This window comes from Nothobranchius furzeri, chromosome 16, assembly GCF_043380555.1.
Source record: "Nothobranchius furzeri strain GRZ-AD chromosome 16, NfurGRZ-RIMD1, whole genome shotgun sequence".
NCBI classification, from domain to species: Eukaryota; Metazoa; Chordata; class Actinopteri; order Cyprinodontiformes; family Nothobranchiidae; genus Nothobranchius; species Nothobranchius furzeri.
Window position 1 is genome coordinate 3,300,997 of NC_091756.1, and position 24,678 is coordinate 3,325,674.

The window sequence follows — 24,678 nt, forward strand, 5'->3', positions numbered from 1 at the left end:
CTGGTTCTAAGAACACCAAACCCGATGCCCTGTCCAGACTGTACACACCAGACCAAGAGCCCGAGCCTGAAACCATCCTCCCTTCATCATGTGTTGTGGGTGGGGTCACCTGGGAGATTCGGGACAGGGTGTTGGAGGCACTGACGACCGAGCCAGGCCCAAAGGGGCCTCCGGGAAGGCTATTCGTTCCTCAGGCGCTTAGGGGACAGGTCATCAATTGAGCACACACAGGGAAGTTTTCCATTCATCCGGGTGTAGGTCGCACCCTAGCCCTTATTAAACGGACCTTCTGGTGGCCCTCCATGTATAAGGACGTTAAGAACTATATTTCTGCATGCCACATGTGCACTCAGCAAAAGGGGGACCACCGAGCCCCAGCTGGGCTCCTCTGTCCCCTTCCCAGTCCGTCACGTCCCTGGTCACACATTGCGCTTGACTTTGTAGTAGGTCTTCCAGAATCCCAGGGGTTCACATGTATTATGACGGTGGTTGACAGGTTTTCTAAGGCGTGTGATTTGGTGCCTCTTAAAGGCCTTCCTTCTTCGACCGTTACTGCTAAGCTCCTCGTGAAGCATGTTTTTAGACTGCATGGTATTCCCACAGAGATTCTGTCAGACCGGGGTCCCCAATTTGTGGCTCGGGTCTGGAAGGAGTTTGCAGAGGCTCTGGGCGCCAGGGTCGCCCTCACCTCCGGTCACCATCCTCAGACCAATGGGCAGTGTGAGCGTATGAATCAAGAACTGGGCGCCATGCTACGTTGTGTCTGCTCCTCCCAGCCTACCGCCTGGAGAACACATCTAGCATGGATTGAGTACGCTCACAACTGCCATGTATCCACCTCCACAGGTCAGTCACCGTTCGAAGCATCACTGGGTTACCAACCCTCACTGTTTCCGCAGCAGGCCTCGGCTTCAGTCTCCATCCCGCAGTTTCTCAGGGGGGCCAGACGGGCATGGGCCGCTACCCGGGCAGCTTTGGAGCGTACTGCTGCCAGGAATAAGCAGCTGGCGGACCGACACCGGCGTCCCGCCCCGCTGTACTCTCCTGGACAGGACGTTTGGTTGTCTTCCCGGGACATCCCGCTCAAGGCCTCTACGAGGAAGCTCACTCCCAGGTTTATCGGTCCCTTCAAGATCCTGGATACGCCCACTCCCTCCACGGTCAGGCTGGACCTCCCCAGGAACATGAAGGTACACCCCGTTTTTCACATCTCCTTGGTCAAGCCCGTTGGATCCAGTCCTCTGTGCCCCACTCCTGCACCTCCGCCGCCGGCCCGGCTCTACAAGGGTGGGCTGGTCTACACCGTCCGGAGGATCCTCGACTCCCGTCCCCGCGGTCGTGGAGTCCAGTACCTGGTCGACTGGGAGGGGTATGGCCCGGAGGAGCGCTCCTGGGTCTCGCGCTCCTTCATCGAGGACCCTGGCCTCATCCGGGAGTATGAGGAGACGGTTGCTAGGATGCCAGGTGGCGTCCGTTGAGGGTGGGGGGGGGGGGCACTGTTGTGTGGTGGGGTGAGTACTCTTCATCTCTATAACATCTTTGAGCTCTTCATTTCAGGAGAGGGAGCTCACCAGCTGCAGGGTATTAGCAATCAGCGGCAGATGCAGCTTCTCAGGTCATCTGCAGCAGAGCTCTATTTAAGAGGAGAGGGAACCACTACACAGCGCTGGATGATTAACTACTCATGGTAGTATTTTGGCCACCCGTTCCAGGTTGCTTGGTTTTCTAAGTAGATAATTGACTGGGAGAATTTCTTGGATTATTCTGTTGGATTTTTTGGACTCAAGTTTTGTATCCTCTCTCCAGGATCACTGGACAATCTTCCCTGACGCTCTGGGTTTGTTGGATATTATCCTCCATCCAAGAAGCAGAACCTCACTGGATTACTCACCTGGAAAGAACCATACCTTCCTGGACTTCACGGTTCGCCTCTCCTCTTATTCCTCTGCCACCCTGCCTGGCTCCCTCTCTTGGACTCACCCCGTCACTCCACCTGCCCTCCTCGACCTCCTCCACCTGCAGAACTTGGACTCTCTCTGGCTCCAACTACTCTGGGTTTATTCCAGGGACTCCTTTTGTTAGATTCCTTAAATAAATCATTGTTTTGAACTCCCCCCCCCCCCCCCCGTCTTGTGATGATTCTTCATGTCGTGGGTTAAACACATTCCCAGGAACATGACACAGTGTGTCTGTGACACTGGGACCAAAGGCACACTCGGACTGTAGGAACCTTCTTACCCTTTTCGTGCTCGTTCGGACACATAGGAGCTAGGGACCTTTCCCCATAGTTCCTAGAACCATGTTGGCTCATACTCTGAGGCAGGGACTTTCCGTGGTTACCGAAGAACTAAAGTGATGTAGGTGCTTGATGAGCTACACCCTTTGCTTGATTTCCGCATTTTTTCTGTCCCGAATCGTTTTTTGTTTATTTAGAAATAGACTGGACTGCATCCCGGATACTCCTGCTGCCGCCAGCACACTTCACCAAAACTGAACAGGTAAAGAAAACAGTGTTAATGCATTTATAAATTATTCTTCTCTTCTCTTGATATAATGGGAGTTTGCAAAAGGGTATTGTCCATTTTTGGGTTAAATCTCAGAGCGATAGCCGCCGAGAGCGAGTACCAAATTCATATGTAGTCATTTAAGCTTTCTTTTCAGTGAATTTCTACCTTGTTCTTGATGTTAGCATGTGTGAACCACGTGCGCAAACACAAAAAACACACACACACACACACACACAATTAAATGTCTTTAATATATATTTTTTGCAATAATTTTGCGTCTCCATTTTCATAAGCAGACCAAGTACAGTTTATACTGCTCGTCGATTAAAAAGATAGTGAAATTGTATATCTACATAGAGAATGAAACAAACTTATCAGAGTGTGATCAGTGAGATTTCTCAATAACCAAGGAACTTCCTTTATCAGTTTGCACGCTTCCCCATTCTGAATTTTTAAAGGCAGGTAGGTTTGTGACAGAGCGGCGACGCCTAGCTGTCCTATTGTCCTGTTGCGTTCGACACACACACATAAATACACACACACCAATCTACTTCCTGGTTTGTTTCCTGTTATGATTCGCTTCTAATAGTACGTTTAACAGAGGACCTAAGGGTGCACACTTGGAAAACCGGTAGATTCATACATTCATACATCAATATGGTCATGACACACTCACCGCTGTTATTTTGTGTGAACACCAGCCCCTTCCCGCACTGCAAGACGGGAGGGGGTGTGACGCAGATTTGGTGGTCATGTGATCCCGTGGACATGAGATCGTTTTTCCCTGTTATGTGTGTTTGTTTGTTTCATCACTTATTTGGATGTGTTCTTAATATTTTTCTTATTTAGGTATGCTTATATTTGGGATGGTGAGTAGTTTGGTAATCTGTTGTTGGTTGTTTCTAAAATAAGAATTAAACCAGGTGACGCCCAGTGGGAGGGGCTACAGGTATATAATGGCGCTGAGGAAGCTGAATCGGGTTAGTTGAACTGGAGTTACAGAGAAGGTAACATCCCTGTTTGAGGGTGCACTGTGCACGTTTTGGATCCCCTGTGGACTTTGAGTTTGGCTGGAACCCGTGTGTCAGGTGTTTCTTCAGATGCACTCTATTCCACTCTGATTGGGATACATGAAGCAAAAATGTTTAGTCAGTTTAAGACATCCGTATGTTTTTAAAGGTAGCTCCCGCTGTTTGAGTACACACCATCATCCTGTATTCAGAAATCTTCACAAGTCTTGTGCTGCACCAACCACCATCTACTGCCGTTTAAAACTACAGATAATCCACAGATAATCGATAGCTGTTGAAGCACAAACATGTGAATGTCCACTCACTGTGTGTTGATTACTAGTCTGTCCCACTGTCCTTTGATGTCATCCTCAGAAGGTTGCTCTGTGATGTACAGACCATCAAACTCCAGCTTTCTTGCTACTTCTTTTTCTCGTTTAAAGATCACCAGTGGCACCTACAGAAGCCACACGAACAAAGCAGTAAAGGACAAGTGTTTGGTGCCAATCAAAACCACATATTTAATTAGCTGTATCTTAGACTTAGAAAACCAGAACTGTGCATGAAGGTACAAATGAAGAAACGATCTCTGACCGCGTGTGTTTTGAACCTAATCATGCTCTGTGACATTAGTCAGTGGGCTACCTTCAGACAGTAGTATCCGATGATGCAGAAGAAGGAAATGACTGTGTGGAGGACGGCCAGGATCCGTAACATGGGCTCCATGTAACCACTGCTCTCTTCCAGGACAAAGCGGACTGTGACAGGTTTCAGGGGCTCCCCAGTCTCATCACTCATTCCCTTCTTTACCTCTGGTACACCAACCAGTGGGTCCCACTGAACACCTCTGGCTGTTTGTCTGCTGGTGTGCACGGCTTCACTCTCCTCAACCAGGGATGAGCACGTAGAAACCTGGTGAGAACAAATTAAAGTTTTAACCTGCAAAACAAATGAATACATGTGCAGGTGATTTTCTGTCATCCAGGTCATGGTAACCCAGAGGACCTCAGGGTCGTAGAGAATGTTCATGTTTTTAAGAGCAGGCTTAAGACACCTTTTTACCATAGCTTTTACCTGATATCTGTTTAGCTGCATTGCTTGTTTTATTGTTATTTATTTTTTATAGTTAAGTTTTATTAGTTTAGTTTTACTACCATTTAATCACTTTTTTAGTTATTTTACTATCATATTAGCCCTTATTATTATTATTTATGTTACTTATTTGTTCGTGCCAGTGTTTTCCTCTGTGGGGCCCTCTGCCTCGGGGGTGGTGGTCGACTGTGGTGGCCTGGGCTCACCTCGGGAGTGCTTAGGCGGGGGTGGGGGTTTTCGCCCTACCTCCCTGGGCGCCCTGGGATGGTGCCTTTGCTGCTGCCGTCAATCGACTACTACCGAGGCAGATGGCTCACCTGATGGCGTGTCATTCGTTACCTAACCCATCTGAACTCGGCCTAGTGTTTAGTTATGACATTTTACTAATTAATTAATTAATTAATTAATTAATTAATTAATCAATTTATTTTATTTTTTTAAGTTGTGTGTGTGTGTGCATGTTCCTTAGGAATGGGGGGGGGGGGGCAATTGTCATAATTATTTTTATATTTTGGGGGAAATGATGGGATTATGGGTTATATGGGGTGATTTTAACCTGTAAAGCACTTTGAGCTGTATTTTTTTGTATATGAAAAGTGCTATACAAATAAAGTTTGATTGATTGAACCCAAAGGGGTTCGAATGAATAATAATAATAATAATACATCAAACTTATATAGTGCTTTTTAGGTCACTCAAATACGCTTCACAAAAAACGCAATAAACACATAATGAGACAAAATGAAACACAGTAAACAGACTGAGAGTTGCTGGGATTGATGTTAAGAGCTTAAGAGAAGGCCAATTTGAAGTGGTGAGTTTTAAGCAGGGACTTAAAAGTAGAGAGAGAGACGGCATTCCTGATGTTTAGTGGGAGACAGTTCCAAAGTGTGGGGGCAGCGGCTGCAAAGGTTCGATCCCCCATGGTGCCATGTTTTGCTTTGAAAGGGGAAAGGAGGTTGGAGTCAGCAGAACGGAGGTGCCGGGAAGGAGAATGGCGATGGAGAAGTTTCGTCAGATAGGATGGTGCTAGGTTATTGAGGCATTTGTAAGTGATGAGGAGCAATTTGTAATGGATCCGGAATGGAACTGGGAACCAGTGAAGTTGTTTGAGTACTGGAGTTAAAGTATGTGGTCCCTGGCGCGAGTGTGGGTGAGTAAGCGTGCTGCTGAGTTTTGGATGTATTGAAGTTTTTGTAAGGCTGAGGAAGGAATGCTGTTACATTAGTCCAGTCTAGAGGTTATGAAGGCAAAGATGAGTGTTTGTGCAGTGGAGTCAGTGAGGGATGGACAGAGACGGGCAATGTTGCGGAGGTGGAAGAACGATACCCTGATGTTGTTGGCGATGTTGTTGTGGGACTTGAAGGAAAGGGAGGAGTCAAAGCAACAAATGAAGGCAACTGGACTTCTTTGGCTTCCTGAGGAGTTGTTGGATACGACTCCAATGATTCCTCAGAAGTTTGGGAGGAGCTGTATTTATATGCAGTTTCTGCTCGTTAAGCAACAATAAACAGGAAGAGTTTATACAGTTTTTTTGTTGACAAGATGGCGGCGCGTGCACACACTGTGGCTCAGCGCTCTGCAAAGCGGCTCTTTCGAACTTGTTTTATTTTTGTTTATTTACTATTGAGTGCAGTGACTCACATAGCCAGTGAGTATGGCTATGTGAACATAAAATACAGTTGAGGCAAGCTAATCAGCATCAGTTTGAAACAAATTAGCGGCGTGTTTGAGCACTCTGACTTCCCAAATTAAATCAGGAAGACACTGGGGTCTCCATGGATTGCTCATCCTGCTGTGAGGCGACAGAGGCGGTGCAGAGACAGAAAGCAGAAGCGCGACGGCCAAGCCGACATACATGCAGGGCTAGCATGAGCCCCACTCAGACCTCCACTGCCTAGTCTCTTCTTAGCAAACGTAAGATCGCTACCAAACAAAATAGAGGAAGTAAGTCTTACCATATCTGCACAGAAGAACATGCAGGACTGCTGTGCCATGATTTTTTCAGAGATGTGGCTTAATTGAACTGTTCCAGAGGAGGCTTTCCAGCAAGCAGGCCTCACCACACACTGCGCCGACCGGATGAAGGGTTCCGGTGAGAGCAGTTGAGGCAGACTGTGTGTGTGTACACAAATGCACTGACCATTCTACCTACTGAGGGAGCAGTCCACCATCATAATCACTGCTGAATACACCATCCCCCAAGCTAATAAAGCTACAGCCCAAAAAGGAAAAAGATGAAGCACCAGACACTCTCAATAAATAGGGAGCAGGTGGAGAGGGTGTAAGTTCAAGTTCCTGGGCACAAACATATGAGAGAACCTCACATAGACACACAACACCAACTGTCTGATAAAGAAGGCACAACAATGGCTAACTTCCTGAGGGCTCTTGGGAAGATCAACCTGCCACAAAAACTGCTGGTGTCCTTTTATCACTCCGTAGAGAGCGTCCTGACCAACAGCATCCTGGTGTGGTACGGCAACAGCTCTGCAGCTGACAGGAAGGACCTGCAGGGAAAATAACAAACACACACCTGCCTGTCCTGGATGACACCTTCACCACTCGCTGCCTTCGAAAAACCACAAACATCCTAGGGGATTCAACCTACCCTGCTAACCATCTCTTCACACTTCTTCCATCTGGTAAACAATACGAGGCAATAAAAGCACGCCCCACCAGGCTGTTAAACAGCTTTTATACAACAGCCATCATGTTGCTGCAAGGAGGCCACACTAACCCCGGGTTTCCACGGGAGCCGTCAGCAGCACGTTACTGCAGCAGCACGTCTTGCTCGCGTAAGCTGCTGCTTGGCCCTTCCCACGAGACGCGAAGCAGCAGGGGAGCAGCTGTCACCGACCGAGCATGAAGTCACACGAGTGACTTCGTCAGTAAACACAACAACAAGCAGGAGAAAACTACAACATGGTTTGCGTTTTATGTTCTGTCCGTTTTATAATCGCCAACACGGACCTGAAAAACAAAGGAGACCGCTGGCTAGGTGATAACTTCTCACGGGGCCGCACAGTTAGTAACTTTTTTTAAAAGTAAAGCAGCCAGAAGGCAGTACGTTCTTTATTCTGAAAATCTCGGGAGCTTCGCTCCGTTTCCGCGTCCGATTTCCTGTCTTTCCTTCCCCAAAAATGTCGAACTTGACCCGTTTCAGAGGCGTCGCGTGTAGAAAATAGAACCGGCGCGTAAAGGCCGCGACATGCTGCTCCTGAGACGCGGCCGACTCGCGCTGCTGACGGCTCAAGTGAAAAAGGTTCTGTTGACCACAGCGGTTCCTATCAGCAGCTATGACGTGCTGCTGCAGTAACGTGCTGCTGACGGCTCCGGTGGAAAGCCGGGGTAACAGTGATTCTGCTGGACAACTAGTGCACGACAGCACCTTTACATTAAGCTAGCTAACCCTGATAACTGATGTGACTGTTTATATTTATGTTTACCTTTTATTTCAGTTTATACTTTAGACTTGTCATTAACATTTTACATTTTTACTTTTACATGTATTGCACTTCAAACTGACGTGTGTGTGTGTGTGTGTGTGTGTGTGTGTGTGTGTGTGTGTGTGTCCAGTCATGTTTGGTATGAAATTTAGCCCTGTTATATTTTACTTATATGTTTACCACCTCCTTACACGAGCTGTCTTTAATGAGCGTGAAGTCAGTTTTGTTGTACACCTGTGCAATGTCAATAAAACCATCTTGAACAAGCTTGACCCCGTTTCCCCGTCAGAACTGACAAAACTTCTTGGATGAGACGAGAAATGTCTCCGAGAAACCAAAGAAGTCCAGTTGCCTTAATATTAGTGCATGGTATTGTCTAAAAGAGGGAAAGAATGGGTGGGCCATGGCTGATAAATACAGTTACCTTGTAGAACAGGAGAATAAAGTTGATTGCAAATGCTACAAACAATGCAAGCATCCTCATGTTGTAGAAGTTTCTAGCAAAGTAGTTCTGTGGAGATAACAGAAATCAAGTCAGATGATGTTAAGCGTTGAAGTTCTCTTTACATTACCTCCTTTATGTACATTATTAAAGTCACAGCACTTCATCAGAAGTAAGCAGCATGATGGTTCTCTGGATTAGTCTACATAAATGGAGATAGAATCTGGAGGTACCAGCAGCTTCCTCTGGTAGATGATGATCTTCTTCAGAAAAACTGACTCCTGCAGATCAGGTTCATCAGACTTTGAGTTGTGGTGTCTTCTAACTTTAGGTTTCATCTTCTCACTTTTTGGTTGTTTGTCCTGTTCCTCAACAGGTCTCTGCCTAAAATCAAACACGAAACAATAAGTGAGTTAACTGTTCCACTCTAGACCCAACCATTACTTTTTGTTTTTAACATGCAGCTGTGGCCAAACGTTTAGAGAATGACACAAATGATAATCATCTCAGCCTGTTTTTATGTTGGCAGCTTGTTAAAACTCCAGAATGTCCTGAAGAGATCAAATTAATTATATTTTACCACAAAGTTCTTGTTTGACATGAAAATTAACTTAATCCTAAAATTCCCAATTAAACTTCATTAGTTAAGAAGGCTTTGAGGCACCTAATGGGCCATTCCCATCTGTACCGGGTCGGCCCGGGCCGGGTAGCGTAGGTTGTTTACATATCTGGGTGGCCTGGAATTTTCCCGGGCCACCCAAGGCTCATTCTCGGCCCTCTTCTCGAGGGGGTCTGCTTCAGGCCGACCAGGGCCAACACACCCACTGCTGACAGCAAATTCACACCTTCCATTAGAGCAAGCCTCTGATTGGTGGGTAGAATCAGCCCACATGGGCTTAAGGCAAGGATGTGTGGAATCAACCGGGCCAGGCTGGGGTCGACTGGGGCTACCCGGCCCGGGCCGACCCGGTACAGATGGGAATGGCCCATATGCAAGCCCAGCAGCACCTGGACTGTCTCCTAGCTGATCCAGCCATGGGACTGGTGCTCCACCAGAACAAAAGTTGCTCACAAACGTCAGCAGGCAGGTGTGAGTTTTCCTGCAGCATGGCGAGAAGGAAACTTCTGGATTTTGGTTTAGTGTCAGGGACAGCAAAGAAGCCACTTCTAACCGTCAGGCAAACAAAAAGTTTTTGGACTGGAAAGTCTGAGGGATCTTATTTCTGATTGTTTGGAGTTTTGGCAAAAAGATTATGTCCATGGACACAGTAGCAGAATTCCCTGTCGGGAGCCAGGATCGGTCCTACCACCCTCCACCTCCTGACCTACTGCTGTCCCTATCATCATATGAAGTGAGCTCTCCCATCAGTCCTGTGTCTTATAGCAGTGAACCATCCTGAGACCATTCATGGGCGTTTCTCAGCCAAGAGAGTGGACTCACTCACAGTTTAGCCTCAGAACAACCACAAATAAAGAGCGACCCCTAAACATCTTCTGTTTTCTTTCCCAATGCCTGAACTGACGGGAGCTGATGATGCTGCATGGCGCGCTTCACCACAGCGATGCACCCTTTGACCTGAAAGAGGAGGCTCGTGGGCCAGAACTGACCTGCGGGCAGCCTATTGAGTACCACTGACCTACACTATAACTGGTGCATGCGTGCTGGACCCTCTTCCAACACAATAAACAGGAGAGCCATTGGACCCAAGGACCCAGAGGTCCCCGAGTCTCAGCTCAGATCAGGACGTTACCCCAGAACCAGAAACACTCCACAGTTCACCGCGGTTTGGTTTCTGTTTAGCTCATCGTTTTGATGGCGTGTGACACGAGAGACTTAAAAACACTCTCCACCAGTTTTTTTTTTTACTGTAACATTGTAACGATTTTGATTTACCTGCCGGCTGACTCGCCATATATGTAACGATTTTTAATAGTCAATACAATATAAAGGTATTCAATACAATTTCATATTCCATAAAAATATGGATTATCAATATTATTAAACCTTTAGTATTTGAAACGAGGTACTTTGGGTGTGCCAGGGAAACAACACTTATTAATAACTTGGTACAGAGACAAAAATATAGTTTATAAATATAGATTTATTAGAAGGAACCGCTTACAAACCGTTACGTCCCCACATGACGAGGTCTAGCTGGGTCGAGCTGTGACGTAGGCGCCGGAATAGTGACGGCCCGTTTTTCAACTGCTTCAAAAATGTTTTCATTATAACACGGATTATTACAACCTTAAAGCGACTCATCAGAAGTGAAACTTTCTGCCAGGAGCCAGCTGGGAAGTATCTTTTCACCAGTCGTGCGAATGCTGAGGGTGTCTACGAACTTCAGATACATCAGAAGTCCACTCACTCGCTCTGAGAGACGGCTTCACCTGCAGACCGGATCTCCAGAGCTTCAATGACATCACACCTTTCCGAGTCACTTAGAAAAACTCTTAAACACACCGGGCCATGTTTCATCAGAGCACATTCATCGTCTCATTTAATGTCCCTGTGTCACTATTTATAATCATTTATCTTTCATCATCATTAATATAGTAATAAATTATTTTTTTAACTAATATTTTTGTCTCTGTGCCAAGTTATTATAAAGTGTTATTTCCCTGGTTTACCCATATTACATAGTTTCATCATAAATTGAATATTAAAGGCTCATTAATATTCATAATCCATATTTTTATGGAATATTTCATTCAATTGATATTCCATTGATAATTTATGAAAAGTAACTACTTACAAATCATTACAACATGAATTATTATGACCATAAACAAGCAAAGGTTAGACAACATTTGCATTGTTGACTTCATGAAAACATTTGCATTTATTGGTGAATTTTAAACATGTTTTTGGAAAAAAACTTTTGTTTTTGACTAGAAATATGATGAAATAATTATCAGGTCATTTACGTTAGTGACACGTTTTATTTAAACACGTTTAAGACTAATGTTTTTCTTTGTATTTTTAATATTATTTTTTATGCTTGCTTTAACTATTTTGCTGTTAGTTTAAAAAACAGCAAAATTAAAAACCATTTAAAGATTTATTATGAACTTTTCAAATGAAATATAATTTCTTTTACTTGTCTGCCTATAAACCATCATTTTGTAAGGAAGCAAATGTGTAAGAAACGTTAAAAAAGCTGCCTTGTGACTCATTTGCACCTTTCCACAACAGGGCATGCTCTGTTTGGCACAGCTGGTAAAATGCACCCCACCAAAAATAAAATTCGCCATCCACCACTGATAAGGATAGTTCTACTCTGGGGGCTGATGACTGAGCATGAAACAGGAATTTTGGTGCTCTATGCTGGATCAGACGGAAATCTGGGTTATTTTCCTGCCTGACAGAACACCAGTCAACGAGTGGCCAAGGTTGGGGTGCGGTCATCTCACAGAGACACTGGATTGCTATGCAGGCGCCAATCCACTTCCAACGTGATTTGACCAAATTCAAAAAAGCTGTCTAGCTCTCCCTGGCCACTTTGGCCAGCTCCTCAGGGGAAATCCTAAGGCGTTCCTTGGCCAGGTGAGAGACATTGTCCCTCTAACGTGCCCTGGGTCTTCCAACTCGGCAATGCTTGAGTCACTGAGCTGCCTCCTGGACCACTCGAGGAAAGGGGGCTTGTGAAGCAGAAGAGCGAGACACACCATGGAATGAGATGGAGCTCTTTTTTTGTTCATCAAAACCAACAGAAAATCAGTAGGGAGTAATCTCGTCTAGGGCACCAAATTGGGTAGGGCTGTCCCTGGCTCTATCAGTCAGGATCTGAACCAGAAGATTATGGACAGCATGGCAGGGTGAACTACAGAGGACATTGGAGATGATGACTTTTTGAATCAACTTTGTTTGTCAATTAAAACTTCGAACCTTTCAAAAACGGCAAATCTACTCGAGTAAACAACTGACCGAAAAAATCTAAAAATACTGAAGCGTCCAACCATCCAGGGTCAGGTCGCGGGGGAAGCAGCCTAAGAAATGAGGCCCAGACTTCCCTCTCCCCAGCCAACTGGGCCAGCTCCTCCGAGGAAATCCCAAGGTAATCTCCGGCCAGCCATGAGACATAGTCCCTCCAACTTGTCATGGGTTTTCCATGGAGTCTCTCCCCAGAAAACCTCACCAGGGAGGCATCCAGGAGGCATTCTAAACAGACCACCTCAACTGGCTCATCTCAATCCGGAGGAGCAGCAGATCTAATCTTAGCCCCTCCCTGATGACAAGCTTCTCACTCTATCTCTAAGGGAAAGCGCAGACACCCTCTGGAGAAAACTCATTTTGACCCGTTGTATCAGCAATCTTATTCTTTTGGTCGCTACCCAAAGTTCACGACCAAAGATGAGGGTTGGAACGTAGATTGGCCCAAATCAAAGCAAAAACTGAAAACCAACACTTGAGTGATTCTCTGTACGTTTGGTCACAGCTTTAACATTTTCATACATAACACCAATAATTTGTACATACTCAGATAATTTCTCTGGCTCAGATTCAGCTTTGGGAACAGCTTCCTTCTGAGAGCACATCTTTGACTGAAACAGAAAGCACCATTACAACAGTTGCGATTTTGGCCCTCCTTACTTGTTTTCTCTTTCATCTGGGATAAAGAAAACCAGCTTCAGTTGATAAAACAGGAAACTACTAAAATGTTTGCAGGGTATCCGCGGGTCCTTAAAAAGTCTTAAATTTACTTTTCCAAATTTAAGGCCTTGAAAATCCTTAAAAATGACAAATAATCCTTAAATACAGTTTCCAAAGGTCTTAAATTACCAAAGACCCAATAAACTAGATTAGTTTATTTCTATGACATTTTCGTGAATTTCTAGTTAGTGTTCAGCATTTTTTGTGTACGATGTTGGCGTAGGCGGAACCGTACACATTCAGTTGGTTGTGAAAGGGGGCTATTTTTAGATGAGCACATTAGCTGGTTAAGCTAGTGGGAGCTTGCGCCATGGAGAAGTGCAAGTTCAATGGTAAATGGATGGCTAATCCCACGTTAGCGACATGGTTAGGACCGATTCCAGGCAATAGCTGGAAATTATAGCTTAAATTAAATAATAAAAAAAAGCTTAAATTTGGTCAAATTGGCCTTAAAAAAGGTCTTAAAAAGTCTTAAATTTGGCTCCCTTAAACCTGCCGATACCCTGGTTTGGTTTTGGTTTTTACTAGATCATCATTTCACCAAAATTAATTCCATTCATGAAAGCTTCCATGAATGAACGTGAACTGATTACAACAAAGTTATCACGTTGATCACATATAAAACAGCAAATCGCTTAAAAAACATTTAGATTAGGGTGATCGTATTTCCATTTTCACAAGAAGAAGACAGGGGACCTGTGCCTACCGAAGACACCACAATATGGCAACGCCACACTAACCATGTTGGGACCCATTTTTTTCCCCCGTTTTCTATCAGAACACCTGGCTTAGAGCTGAAATTAATGGGATTGTGTCAGCAAAATGGCTCTAAAAAATTCCTATTCATAAATATGTTTGCCTATGTAAACAGTGTTTGCAAAAACATTAGCACTGTGGCCACCAACGTCAGATGTGGGAGTGTCTCAGGCAGGACACAGGATACATGTTTAATTCATCTATCCATCCAATTTCGGCCACTTATCCGGGTTTGGGTCATGGAGGCAGTGGCCTAAGAAGGGAGGCCCAGACTTTGCTCTCCCCAGTCACTCGGGCCAGCTCCTCCGGGGAATCCTAAGGTGTTCGATGGCCAGCCGAGAGACATGGTCTCTCCAACGTGTCCTGGGTCTTCCTTCTCTCAGTTGGACATGCCAGAAAAACCTCACCAGGGAAGCATCCAGGAGGCAGCCTAACTAGATGCCTGGCTCCTCTCAATGTGGAGGAGCAGTGGTTTTATTCCAAGCCCCTCCTGGATGACCAAGCTCACCCTATCATGGAGAGCCCAGCCTCCCTGCGGAAAAAGATCAGCCGCTTGTATCTGCAATCTCATTCTTTCGGTCACTACCCATATCTCGTGACCATTGATGAGGGTTGAAATGTAGATTGACCAGTAAATCGAGAGCTTTGCATCCGGCTCAGCTCTGTCTTCACTATGACAGACCGGTACAACGGCCGCATCACTGCAGATGCAGCACCAATCCGCCTATCGATTTCGCATTCCATCTTTCCCTCACTCGTGAACAAGACCCTGGAACACTCAAACTCCTCCACTTGGGGCAGGACCTCATCCCTGACCTGGAGAAGGCATTCCACCCTTTTCCGACTCAAGACCATGGTCTTGGATTTAGAGCTGATTAGGAGCTGATTCTCATTCCAGTTGCTTCACACTGTAGTGTCCAGAAATGGAAGAGGCGGAAGAAAAGCAGTCTGAGATAAGAGGAAGCTTGAAGAGAGACCTTGGTGAAGCATGAAGTTGACAATCTAAATGTCAACACGCACTGTAGAATCTTCTAGCTTGTAGTGCGGAAGATTAGAAGCACCAGATGCAGACTTATGTCTTCATATGATCGGATACTGAAGAGGTCAAACTGTAGATGAAAAACGACCATTTCTGGACGCTATAACACCCGGCCACGAACCACTCCAGGGAGTGCCGGAGATCATATTCTGATGAAGCCAACAGGACCACATCATCTGCAAAAAGAGGAGGCCTGATCCCTTAGGCTACCAAAACAGGTCCCCTCACTATCTTGACTGTGCCTAGATATCCTGTCCATAAAAATTATGAACAGAAAATGTTTTATTCATTTTAAAAACATTTCATCAATGTAAATTTTTACAAAATACAAAACACTTTCTTCCATAGATTTTAGAGAGTCCTGCTCAGAATAATATAAATAACCAGCAGAAATTATCAGAAAGAAATTAATTATTGGGAATCGTCACATAATTCATAGGAATGATCAAACACAGGATAATACATGAAAAATCTGTAAAAAGTATGATCTGTAAGGGGTTTTCGTTATGTGTACATGGTTTCTGGTGCTTTAACAGACACGTTGGTCATGTGATTAAATGTTTTAGAGAAAAACCCTTGGACCTCCCGGGCTTGGAACTCTTCCATCTTCTGCACGTCTTTGGACCTGCCGTCTGTGGTCCCTCACACTCACTATTGGACACTCCTATAGAGAAACCTTAAATACACAAGCGTGCAGTGCATTCCAGCTCATTATTTCTACTCGGAAGATGAAATTTCAGAGTATGGAATTAACTTGAATGAACCGGGGAAAAACAAACCTGAAAACACTAGTCATAGAGTCGCGCAGGTAATATTTAACGTTTTGTTTATTGGTTTGCTTTGTTTTGTACTAAATCATTTGGGGCTGATTGTTGCTCTTTATGACTCAAGCCCTATAACTTTCTTTTGGCAAACAAGTTAGAAAATTCACAGAATTTGAGAAGTTCTTTAATTTAAAGATAATTAAATGTTTTGCACTCTGAATATTGCAATTTGAGGCCCATCCTTGTTTCCTATCTCAGCCTAGTTCTTCCGTGGTTGATTAATATTTCACCTCTTTATGGAAACCATCCAGACAGTTTTCCCTCATGTTATTGGAAAAACAAAGAACCATGAAAGTGTTTGTTTTTGGAACAGTGAACTTAGTTCAAATATGTTTTAATGATGAACTAAAAAAGTATGAGCTGAATTGTGAACCAGTTAGTTTTTAAAATGAACTTTCTTAACGCTGCATGTGCGTGCACGCACACAGGTGCTCACATGGTGTCTCATAAGGATGGACTCGGGCATTTTCAACACACCACCTGTGTGGTGGCTGTGGTTGGCACTAAATGCACTATGAATGATTACCGTGTGTTTCTTAGCAAAAGTAGTTACTTTTATGTATCCTGATGTTGTTGGCGCAGTGGTATTTTGGTTTTGTTGTATTTTTGTGTGTCCCTTTTCTCTCTCTCTCTCTTTCTGCAGGTCTAGAAGCAAATCATCATTTATTGTTTATTTTTATGAACCCCCCTCCCCCACCTCTTCCTTCTCTCTCCCCCTTTCTCTTGAACTTCTGTCTCCGTGTCCGTTGGGATTTTAAACAACCAAAAACGTTTCTAATAAAGTTTTGGTATCAGGTGTGCATTATAGCAGAAGCTATAACGCTCCAGCTGTGAGAATGAAACTGCAAGGCTTGTCTTCAGCCTTCAGACATCAACTCTAATTGGGTTGCATGGTGACGCAGTGGTTAGCACTGTTGCCTCACAGCAAGAAGGTCGCAGGTTCAAAACTCGGCCTTTCTGCGTGGAGTTGCGTGTTCTCCCCATGCATGCGTGGGTTTCCTCCGGGTACTCCGGTTTCCCCCACAGTTCACAACACGCCCTATAGGTTATAAATTGTATGTCGCTTTGGATAAAAGCGTCTGCTAAATAAATAAACATAAACGTAAACATAACTGCTTCACAGCCGGACAGGACATGGTAAAAACAAATACCGGATGGCCATAAAAACACGTTTTTCTTCTTAACTGTTAAATTAGCTTCCTGATCAGTCTGTTTAGAGAAACAAAGACTACACCCACCCAGACTGATGATGGTTTACTATAAATGGGTCCTTCTGAACATAATTTCTAATTCCCTGAATGTAGAATGGGTGAGACAACAACTGTGGATGACAAAAACAGACTTTATATCCCTAACACTAGCGTTCTGCTGGGCAGTTACCTCCCCTAAAGGGAGAGAGAAAAGCAAAAAAGAGAGAAAAGAGAAAAAGAGCAAAAGGCAAAAAACAAAAAGGGGGAGTGAAAAGGAAGAAAAGGGAAAAAGGAGAATAAATAATTAAATGTTTTCGAGCTTGTGAGGGCCGGAACAGCAGAGAAGCTGCATTATTTCTGCTGTGTGTCAAGACTACTTTAACAAACCAATGTCAAGAGCAAAATATCATTTTTTCTGCTGCTTTTCCACCCCCCCCCACCCCCCCACCACCACCACCACCACCACACACACACACACACACACACACACACACACACACACACACATTTGGTGGAACTGCGAGCTATTAATTCAGTCCAATTAAGTTGTTTTTCATCCGACATTATTAGAATATATCAGTAATGTTCGAGTTGATACTCCTGAATATTTTCATCAGTAGAGGAACCCTCCCCCCGGACACCCTGCACATATAGGGAAAGTAGGACATTTGGTCCACCCTCATTTCGAGGATTTTAAAGTAGAACAAGAAGCACCAAACATTCACTCACCTGATGTCTTTGTCGAAGTTCGGGCTGGGAATCCGTAGGTAGGGCAGGTGAGGGAACTGGGGAGTTGAGGAGCTCAGTGATGCTGGCGTTGGGGTTGTGGGGGGTGATTTTGTACTGTCCCCCCTCTCTTCTTAAGTCTAGGCCAAAAATATCTGAAAGCAGCTCGGTCTCACTAGTATTGACTGCAAGGTCTGCAAGGTTCTCCTTTTGAGAACTGCGGTCAGATAGCCTCTTTTCCCTGTCCTCTCCCTCCCCCCGCACCTCATCTTGGGTGGGGTCAGGCATGTTGGCAAGCAGCTCTGACACCTGAAAATGAAGTCATTCCAGGTGTTAATGAACAACCCTTAGAATACATTGATGTTTTTACATACCTAATTACGATTACCTTAATGCCCTTAGCCCCTTCCACCAAATTTCCTCCCAAGAAGGTGTGATAGAAGATTCTACAAAATCCTCGAGCCACACTGAAGGCTACATGGAGGAGACCCAGTAGTACTGACCAGTAGAAGGAGACCAGAGTAGTCACCATTTCTTTGACCGTCATGCTCTTAAATTTCTTCATTTGTTTCTTTAAGCTTTTTATGGAAAGTGCCTGAAAAAAAAGAAGGTCAGTAAGTTCATTTTTGCACCATACTGCTTTTCTGCATTGAGCTAACAATCCAGTTAATAATCCATTCAACAACATTTACCACAGTCCTTATAAATAGTATGTACACAATAGTGTACCCATTGAATTTTCAAGTAACAGACTAAATTAGACTTCCAGACATGAGGGTGCTTTTTCACTGCTCGGCTATTCTGCCAAATACAGAGGAGAAACAGAAATCTCAAAGCAGTAAGGTGGGCAAAATACTGTCCACTGTAATAGTGTTGTAAACTCTGGCTTTCACAGTAGCTAGAAATAGATCATGACCAAATATTGCAAAGCATTTTGGGATGTTGCCCTAGACAAGTGTGTATTTTGCATGAGTGCCAATGGCTCTGAGTCGCTCCAGTTTCCTCAAAGTTGTATTTTTGTCTCCTAAGATGTTCAAAGAGGAAGGAACTAAGCACCACTGCTGGGAGTAGTGCTAACCAGACTCTAGATACCCAGATCAGATGTCAGAGCGGACGTTTTCCGAAGCTGAGCGGTCAGCGACAACATGAAACTGCTGGAAAGGGAAAGAGGCCATGCTAAAGACAAGCAAAGCAGAGTGGTGGCAGTATTTATGTGGAAGAGTGTAATTTCAGGGTGAGGAACAGATCAAGGAGTGTGCATATATTTGATCAATACATTTTGCATACATCTTGGTCAGGAGGAGGGCAGGAGCATTATCGGGAGAGCAGAGAGCAGGAAGATCCAGAAGATCAAGGTCAGGGGCCAATACAAGGTCAGAGTCTGTAAGGGGCAAGATGAGGAGGAGACTCATGGATGGGGCAGGTTTGTAATCTGTGGGCACAAGTCTGAGAAACAAGGCTGGACAATCTACTGTCGTGAGCGTTTGACAATGAGCCACTGTTTGAAGAACAGGATGTGTCTTATACAGCAGGAGAGGCAGGTGAAAAAAGGAAGAGAGGGGGAGCAAGTGTGATGAATGAGGCTGAATGGGAGCAGGCTATGGTTGCTGTGGAAACGGAGCATTGCTGGTGCTGGATCATGACAGTACTCCCCCCAACCCCCGTCTCAAGGACCGGCTAATCAGGACAGGTCTGGTGGAAATCGCAGATGAGCGACTCATCGGGATGTCCCTGGTAGGCTGCCTGACATGCCAAACCAGCCCACCCTCCACAAACCAGGCGGACGGAGGGGGCCTGGAGGAGAGCATGTGTCAAGAGGAGACTACAGGCTTGATTCGGGAGACGTGGAATATGGGGTGGATATGGAGAGTCCTGGGGAGGCAAAGATGGACAGCTGCAGGATTAATGACCACAGAGATCTGAGACTGTAGACAGGAGCAGCAACCCTGTGGCGATTGGCCGAGTGGAAGTAAACAGCAGAGGTGTGGATGCGGCTTCGTTTAGCCACCATCCAAGCACAATGATATTGGAGTGCAGCTGTCTGGGCAGAAGGGAATCTGGATCCTCGCTCCTGTATGGAGAAGACAGAAGGCTGAAAGCCATAAACAGCATAGACTGGGAACACACCTGTGGTGCTGGACGGGAGGCAGTTGAGGGTGTTTTCCACCCAAGGCAGGTTACGGGCCTATGAGATGGCATCAATCTCACAAAGCAGGAGGAGCTTTGTTTGCACCTCCTGGTGGATCCTCTCAGTTTGACCATCATTCTGAGGGTGGAAACCAGACGAGAGGCTCACCTGAATGCCCAATTGAAAGCAGAACACTCCAGAAGTCAGAGAAAAATCGGGATCCTTGGTCAGAGACAACGTCTGAGGGCAGTCCATTAAGGCGGAAAATCTCTCGTGTGAGTATTTTAGCCACATCCTTGGCAGAGGGGAGTTTCCTGAGGGGAACCACATGAGTAATTTTGGAAAAGCAATCCACAACAGTGAGAATTACCTTGTGGTTGTTAGAAGAGGGAAGACCAGTGATAAAATCCATACTGATGTGGGACCAAGTGCAATTGGGTCCAGGGGGTTCGGGGTACGGGCAGAGGTCTCAAGAATTGGTGTTCTGAGTGGTGTTTTGGCTTGGGCACAGGCCTGACAGGTTGAAACAAATTATTTGACATTTTTGATCATGGTGAGCCACCAGAATCAACTTTGGGCGATAGCAAGGGGCTTGGAGGTGCATGTGTGACAATAGAGATGTGAACTGTGGTGCAAAAGGAATCTGGAACAAACAGGTGATTGGCGGGGCACTGGGGAGGAGCAGGGTGTTGTTGGTGGGTCTCCCTGAGTTGATTTTCCAGTGCTAGTCTGGAAACCCCCCCCCCCCCCCCCCCCCCCCCCCCCCCCAAAAAAAAATGCTCTGTATCCTGGAAAGGTTCAGGTGTAGAAGATTCCACAGTCCTGGACAGGGCATCAGTTTTGATGTTTTTGTTTCCTGGTCAATAGGGCATGACAAAGTTAAAACAACTAAAGAACAAGGCCCACCTGGCTTGTCAAGGACTGAGTCTTTTAGCCATCTTAATATATTCTAGGTTATTATGATCGGTCCAAACTGTGAACGAGGTGCCAGAACCCTCGAGCTAATGTCTCCATTCCTCCAGAGCAAGTTTGATGCCTAAGAGCTCCCGATCCCTAACGTCATGGTTGTGTTCGGTGGATGAAAGTGTCTTGGAGACGAAAGCATGAGTGAATTTTCTCATCCTGAAACCTCTGAGTTTCTGAACAGCCCCAACACCAATGGCTGAGGCATCAACCTCCACAATGTGGTGTCAGGTGAATGGAGGACGGGAGCAGACATGCACAAGTTTCTGAAAGTAGGCTTGAGCAGAATTGTTCCATTGAAAAGTGACCTTGCTGGAGGTGAGGGCATGAACAGGTGCACTAATCTCACTGTAGTCCCATATGAATCTGTGGTAGAAGTTGGTGAACTCGAAAAACCATTGAAGTTGTTATTGGGTGGTGGCCGTGGGCCAGTTGATGACGGCTGAGGTCTGGGCAGGATTCATAGTGATCTGATTGGGGAGAAGGTAAAATCGAGGAAAGAAATGGATGTGCTATGAAACTCACATTTCTCTGCTTTGACAAACAGGTTGTTTTGGAGAAGACTCAGAAGAACAGCGTGGACATGTGTAGCATTAAGAAAGTCATGTGCATGCTAAAGGTCGTCAGGTATTACACTGTCCAGCCATCTTCATTTGCCCGAGCAACCGTGTGCTCTAAAACAAAACAAATATCCATCTCTCCATAAGCCAGCCTCACCACCTGGGGAACCGCCATAACAAAGTTCAACATACAATACATCTCCAGGAGCCAGGACTTTTAACCTTAAAAATTAATCATATTCTTTTTATACAATTATTTTCTTACTTTACAGATTATTTACAAGCATAGAACAATGAGTGTTTTATCTGAGGTGAATTTAATAAGACTTGGTTGCTTGAAAGTACTGATTGAATCAAAATAAATGTTTATTGTTAAAATACAAATATTAGATCTTAAATACACCAATCAAATCTACTTGATGAGTTGATGATGATTTTATTATCAGTCATGTCACATATTAATTTCAGTATCTTACCTATGGCAGTTATATTATACTTAGATCATGATAGTAAGTGAAATAGTTCCTTATGAGTCTCTTAGGAAAGCTGTGGTGCAGAGGAATTTGATAACACCTCCTACATTTTTCCGGGTCCCTGATTGGTCCAACACAGACCTTCAAAATTAGAGAAACACTCAATTCAAGAGTTCCAGCCGAAATGCTTACAGGACATCTTTTGTGAGATCAAGACAGATCTTACAACAGAACATTTTAGCCTTTCTCAGAACTAAATAACCATTATTTATTTTGCATGCTACAACTTCATCAGACACTAACAAACCCGTCAGCCTCAAGCAGAAACAAACTTCTATACCAGAGAGTAACCTCAGACCAGCCGAGCTGTATTTAAGGGACATTTGACCTTTGAATACCCCAGAACACCAACATTCGAGACGGGGGGCCCAACCACTCCTCGGTGTTGTGGGGCCCGACTTCACTTTGCCAGTTGGATCTACCAGGAGTGCTCACTGCTGGTATAGTAGGCTTTGCACACAGGCGTTGGATGGGTTATGAGTAATTGATAACTACTCAAACATCACTAAATTCAGCCAGATTATTCTTGTAATCCCAGACTTCACAACTTTCCCAAGACACTTAATTAGACTCTTGATAACATCCACGACCATATTTCATCAGAGTTTGGTTATTGTCTCAGTTGATACTATCTTCAATAATCATTTACCTTCTATTATTCTCTATAGTCATTAGTTGTATAAATATAGTAATAAATGTATTTTTTATAAATTATATTGTTGCTTCTGTGTCAAATTATTAGTAAGTCTTGGTTCCCTGGCTACCCAAAGAGCCTATTTCCAGATTCAATCGGAAATTTAAGGTCCAACAATATTAATGACTCATAGTTTGATGGAATGCTATACTTTGTTGGATATACCGTTAATTAATTGTGACCACTTACAAAATGTTACACGTGTCTTTTGTGAGTCTCTGGATCTGGAGATGCAGCCTCTCTGGAGAGAGGACCAGGATATCATCTAGATAGACAAACAAATATTGTCCCACCATGTCCCGTAAAACGTCGTTGGTGAGTGCCTGAAAACCAGCTAGGACACTGGTTAGACCAAAGGGCATGACAAGGTATTTACAATGTCCTGTGGATGTGCTAAAAGCCTTTTTTCATTTGTCTCCTTCATGGAAATGGGCCAAATGATAAGCTTTGCAAATATCCAGCTTAGTGAAGGTCTGTGCTCTCTGAAGTGAGTCAAAAGCAGTGTTGCTAAGAGGTAGCGGGTAACAGTTTTTGATGGTGATATCGATCAGGGAGCAATAATCAATGCAGGGTCTGAGGGATCCATCCTTTGTCCTCCCAAAGAAATAACTTGCTCCTGCTGCAGATGACGAGGGTTGAATGAATCCTGCTTGTATTGATTCCTTAATGCATTTGATCGTGGCAGCTTTTTCAGGAACTGAGTGGGAAAACAGACAACCCCTCTAGGTAAAAGTAACTGGAAGAAGGTTGATGGCACAGCTGAAGGACCGTTGAGGAGGAAGTGAAGAGGCCAGATGGTTATTAAAGACTTTGTTAGGTCATGGTACTCCTTAGGACCCTTGGATAGATCAGGGTAGGTTTCTGGGGATCCTGGAAAGATTGGGTAGGGGGAGAAGCATTGTTCAAACTGTTTAAGTGACAGTAATTTGACCAATGAAGAATCTCACCTTTGCATCAATCCATCTGGGGTTTATGGGTCTGTAACCAGGAACTGCCTGGAATAATTGGAATTTCTGGAGAGTTACTGATAAGGAAACAAAGACTCTCCACATTATTGCCTTCCAATCTCAGTCATGGTGATGGATCAGTCTTGTGTGTGGCAAAGGAAGCGGTGCGACCATCAACAGCCTGAACCTCTTGGAGACAGGATGCAGTTCCAAACCAATAGATTTGGTGAACGTGAGATCCATAAACTCGGTGTCAGCTCCAGAGTCGATGAATATTGGGAGTTTATATTTGTGGTTGGAGTGGGAAAAAGTTTCAGAAAAAGGTGGTGGTTTGGTAGAGGGTTTGGGATTTAATCGACCCAATAGGTCAAAAGAAGATATTTAGAAGTTTTTGTTCTTGTGAAGTGCCTTGTGTTTTTTATCTTGAGGCGTGCTATATAAGATACTTTTCTTTCGTTCTTTAGATTCCTCTGACTGGAATTGCAAATGCACCCAGCAGCACTTGTGTAATGGCATCAACTGTAAAGTAGGCTAACTGACTCAAAAGAGCTTCTCCTCTAGATCTGATGACATTGTGGGATCCATTGACAATCTGAAGAAATAGATGAACAACTGTAGTGAGTCACAGAAACCAAAACTTGCATTGCTGACGCGGTTAGTGAAATCAAAACTTTTTGTGCTAAAGTGGACATGCTGGAGTCCAAGGGCAAAGCACTGGAGGATACAGTTCTGCATTTGGAAACAAGGTCCAGACCAAACAACCTGCCACTGGTCAACCTGTCTGATTGAGCAGAAGGAGAGTTTATTTTAAGTTTATTTATAAAGCGCCAACTCACGACCAGAGTCGTCCAAAGGGCCTTCACACAGTAAACACTCCAATACAGGTCAGTTCATTAAACCAATCAGCAAAAGGTTTCCCATATAAGGAACCCAGCAGGTTGCATCAACTGTGTGCTGTTTTTGGCACACAGTGTGAAGTGTCACCTTGTACTCTAATGAGATTGCCAGGTACTGGGTACTACCAGTTATAAGTTCTACTCAGTGAATACGGCCGCTCTGCACCAACTTTCGAAGCAGTTTGACTCATTTCCAGCGGTGCAAGCTAACGTTGCAACACCAGGTGGTTCACCCTGACAAATAGCTGGTGACTCACCACGACCAAAC

The 24,678-nt window shown here is 44.6% G+C and overlaps 1 protein-coding gene across 3 annotated transcripts in view; it reads right to left on the reverse strand.

The window, feature by feature from the left end:
* Positions 1–24,678, reverse strand: part of ryr2a (ryanodine receptor 2a (cardiac)) — a 710,821-nt gene that overhangs the window by 269,153 nt on the left and 416,990 nt on the right. For all 3 annotated transcript variants that reach the window (XM_070545357.1, XM_070545356.1, XM_070545355.1), the window contains 7 exons: positions 18,078–18,284; positions 17,693–17,998; positions 12,981–13,045; positions 8,734–8,884; positions 8,483–8,569; positions 4,163–4,429; positions 3,844–3,974 (listed from right to left, as the gene is read on the reverse strand). In XM_070545357.1, the coding sequence (XP_070401458.1) occupies positions 3,844–3,974; positions 4,163–4,429; positions 8,483–8,569; positions 8,734–8,884; positions 12,981–13,045; positions 17,693–17,998; positions 18,078–18,284 (1,214 nt within the window). The remainder of the gene's footprint in view (positions 1–3,843; positions 3,975–4,162; positions 4,430–8,482; positions 8,570–8,733; positions 8,885–12,980; positions 13,046–17,692; positions 17,999–18,077; positions 18,285–24,678) is intronic.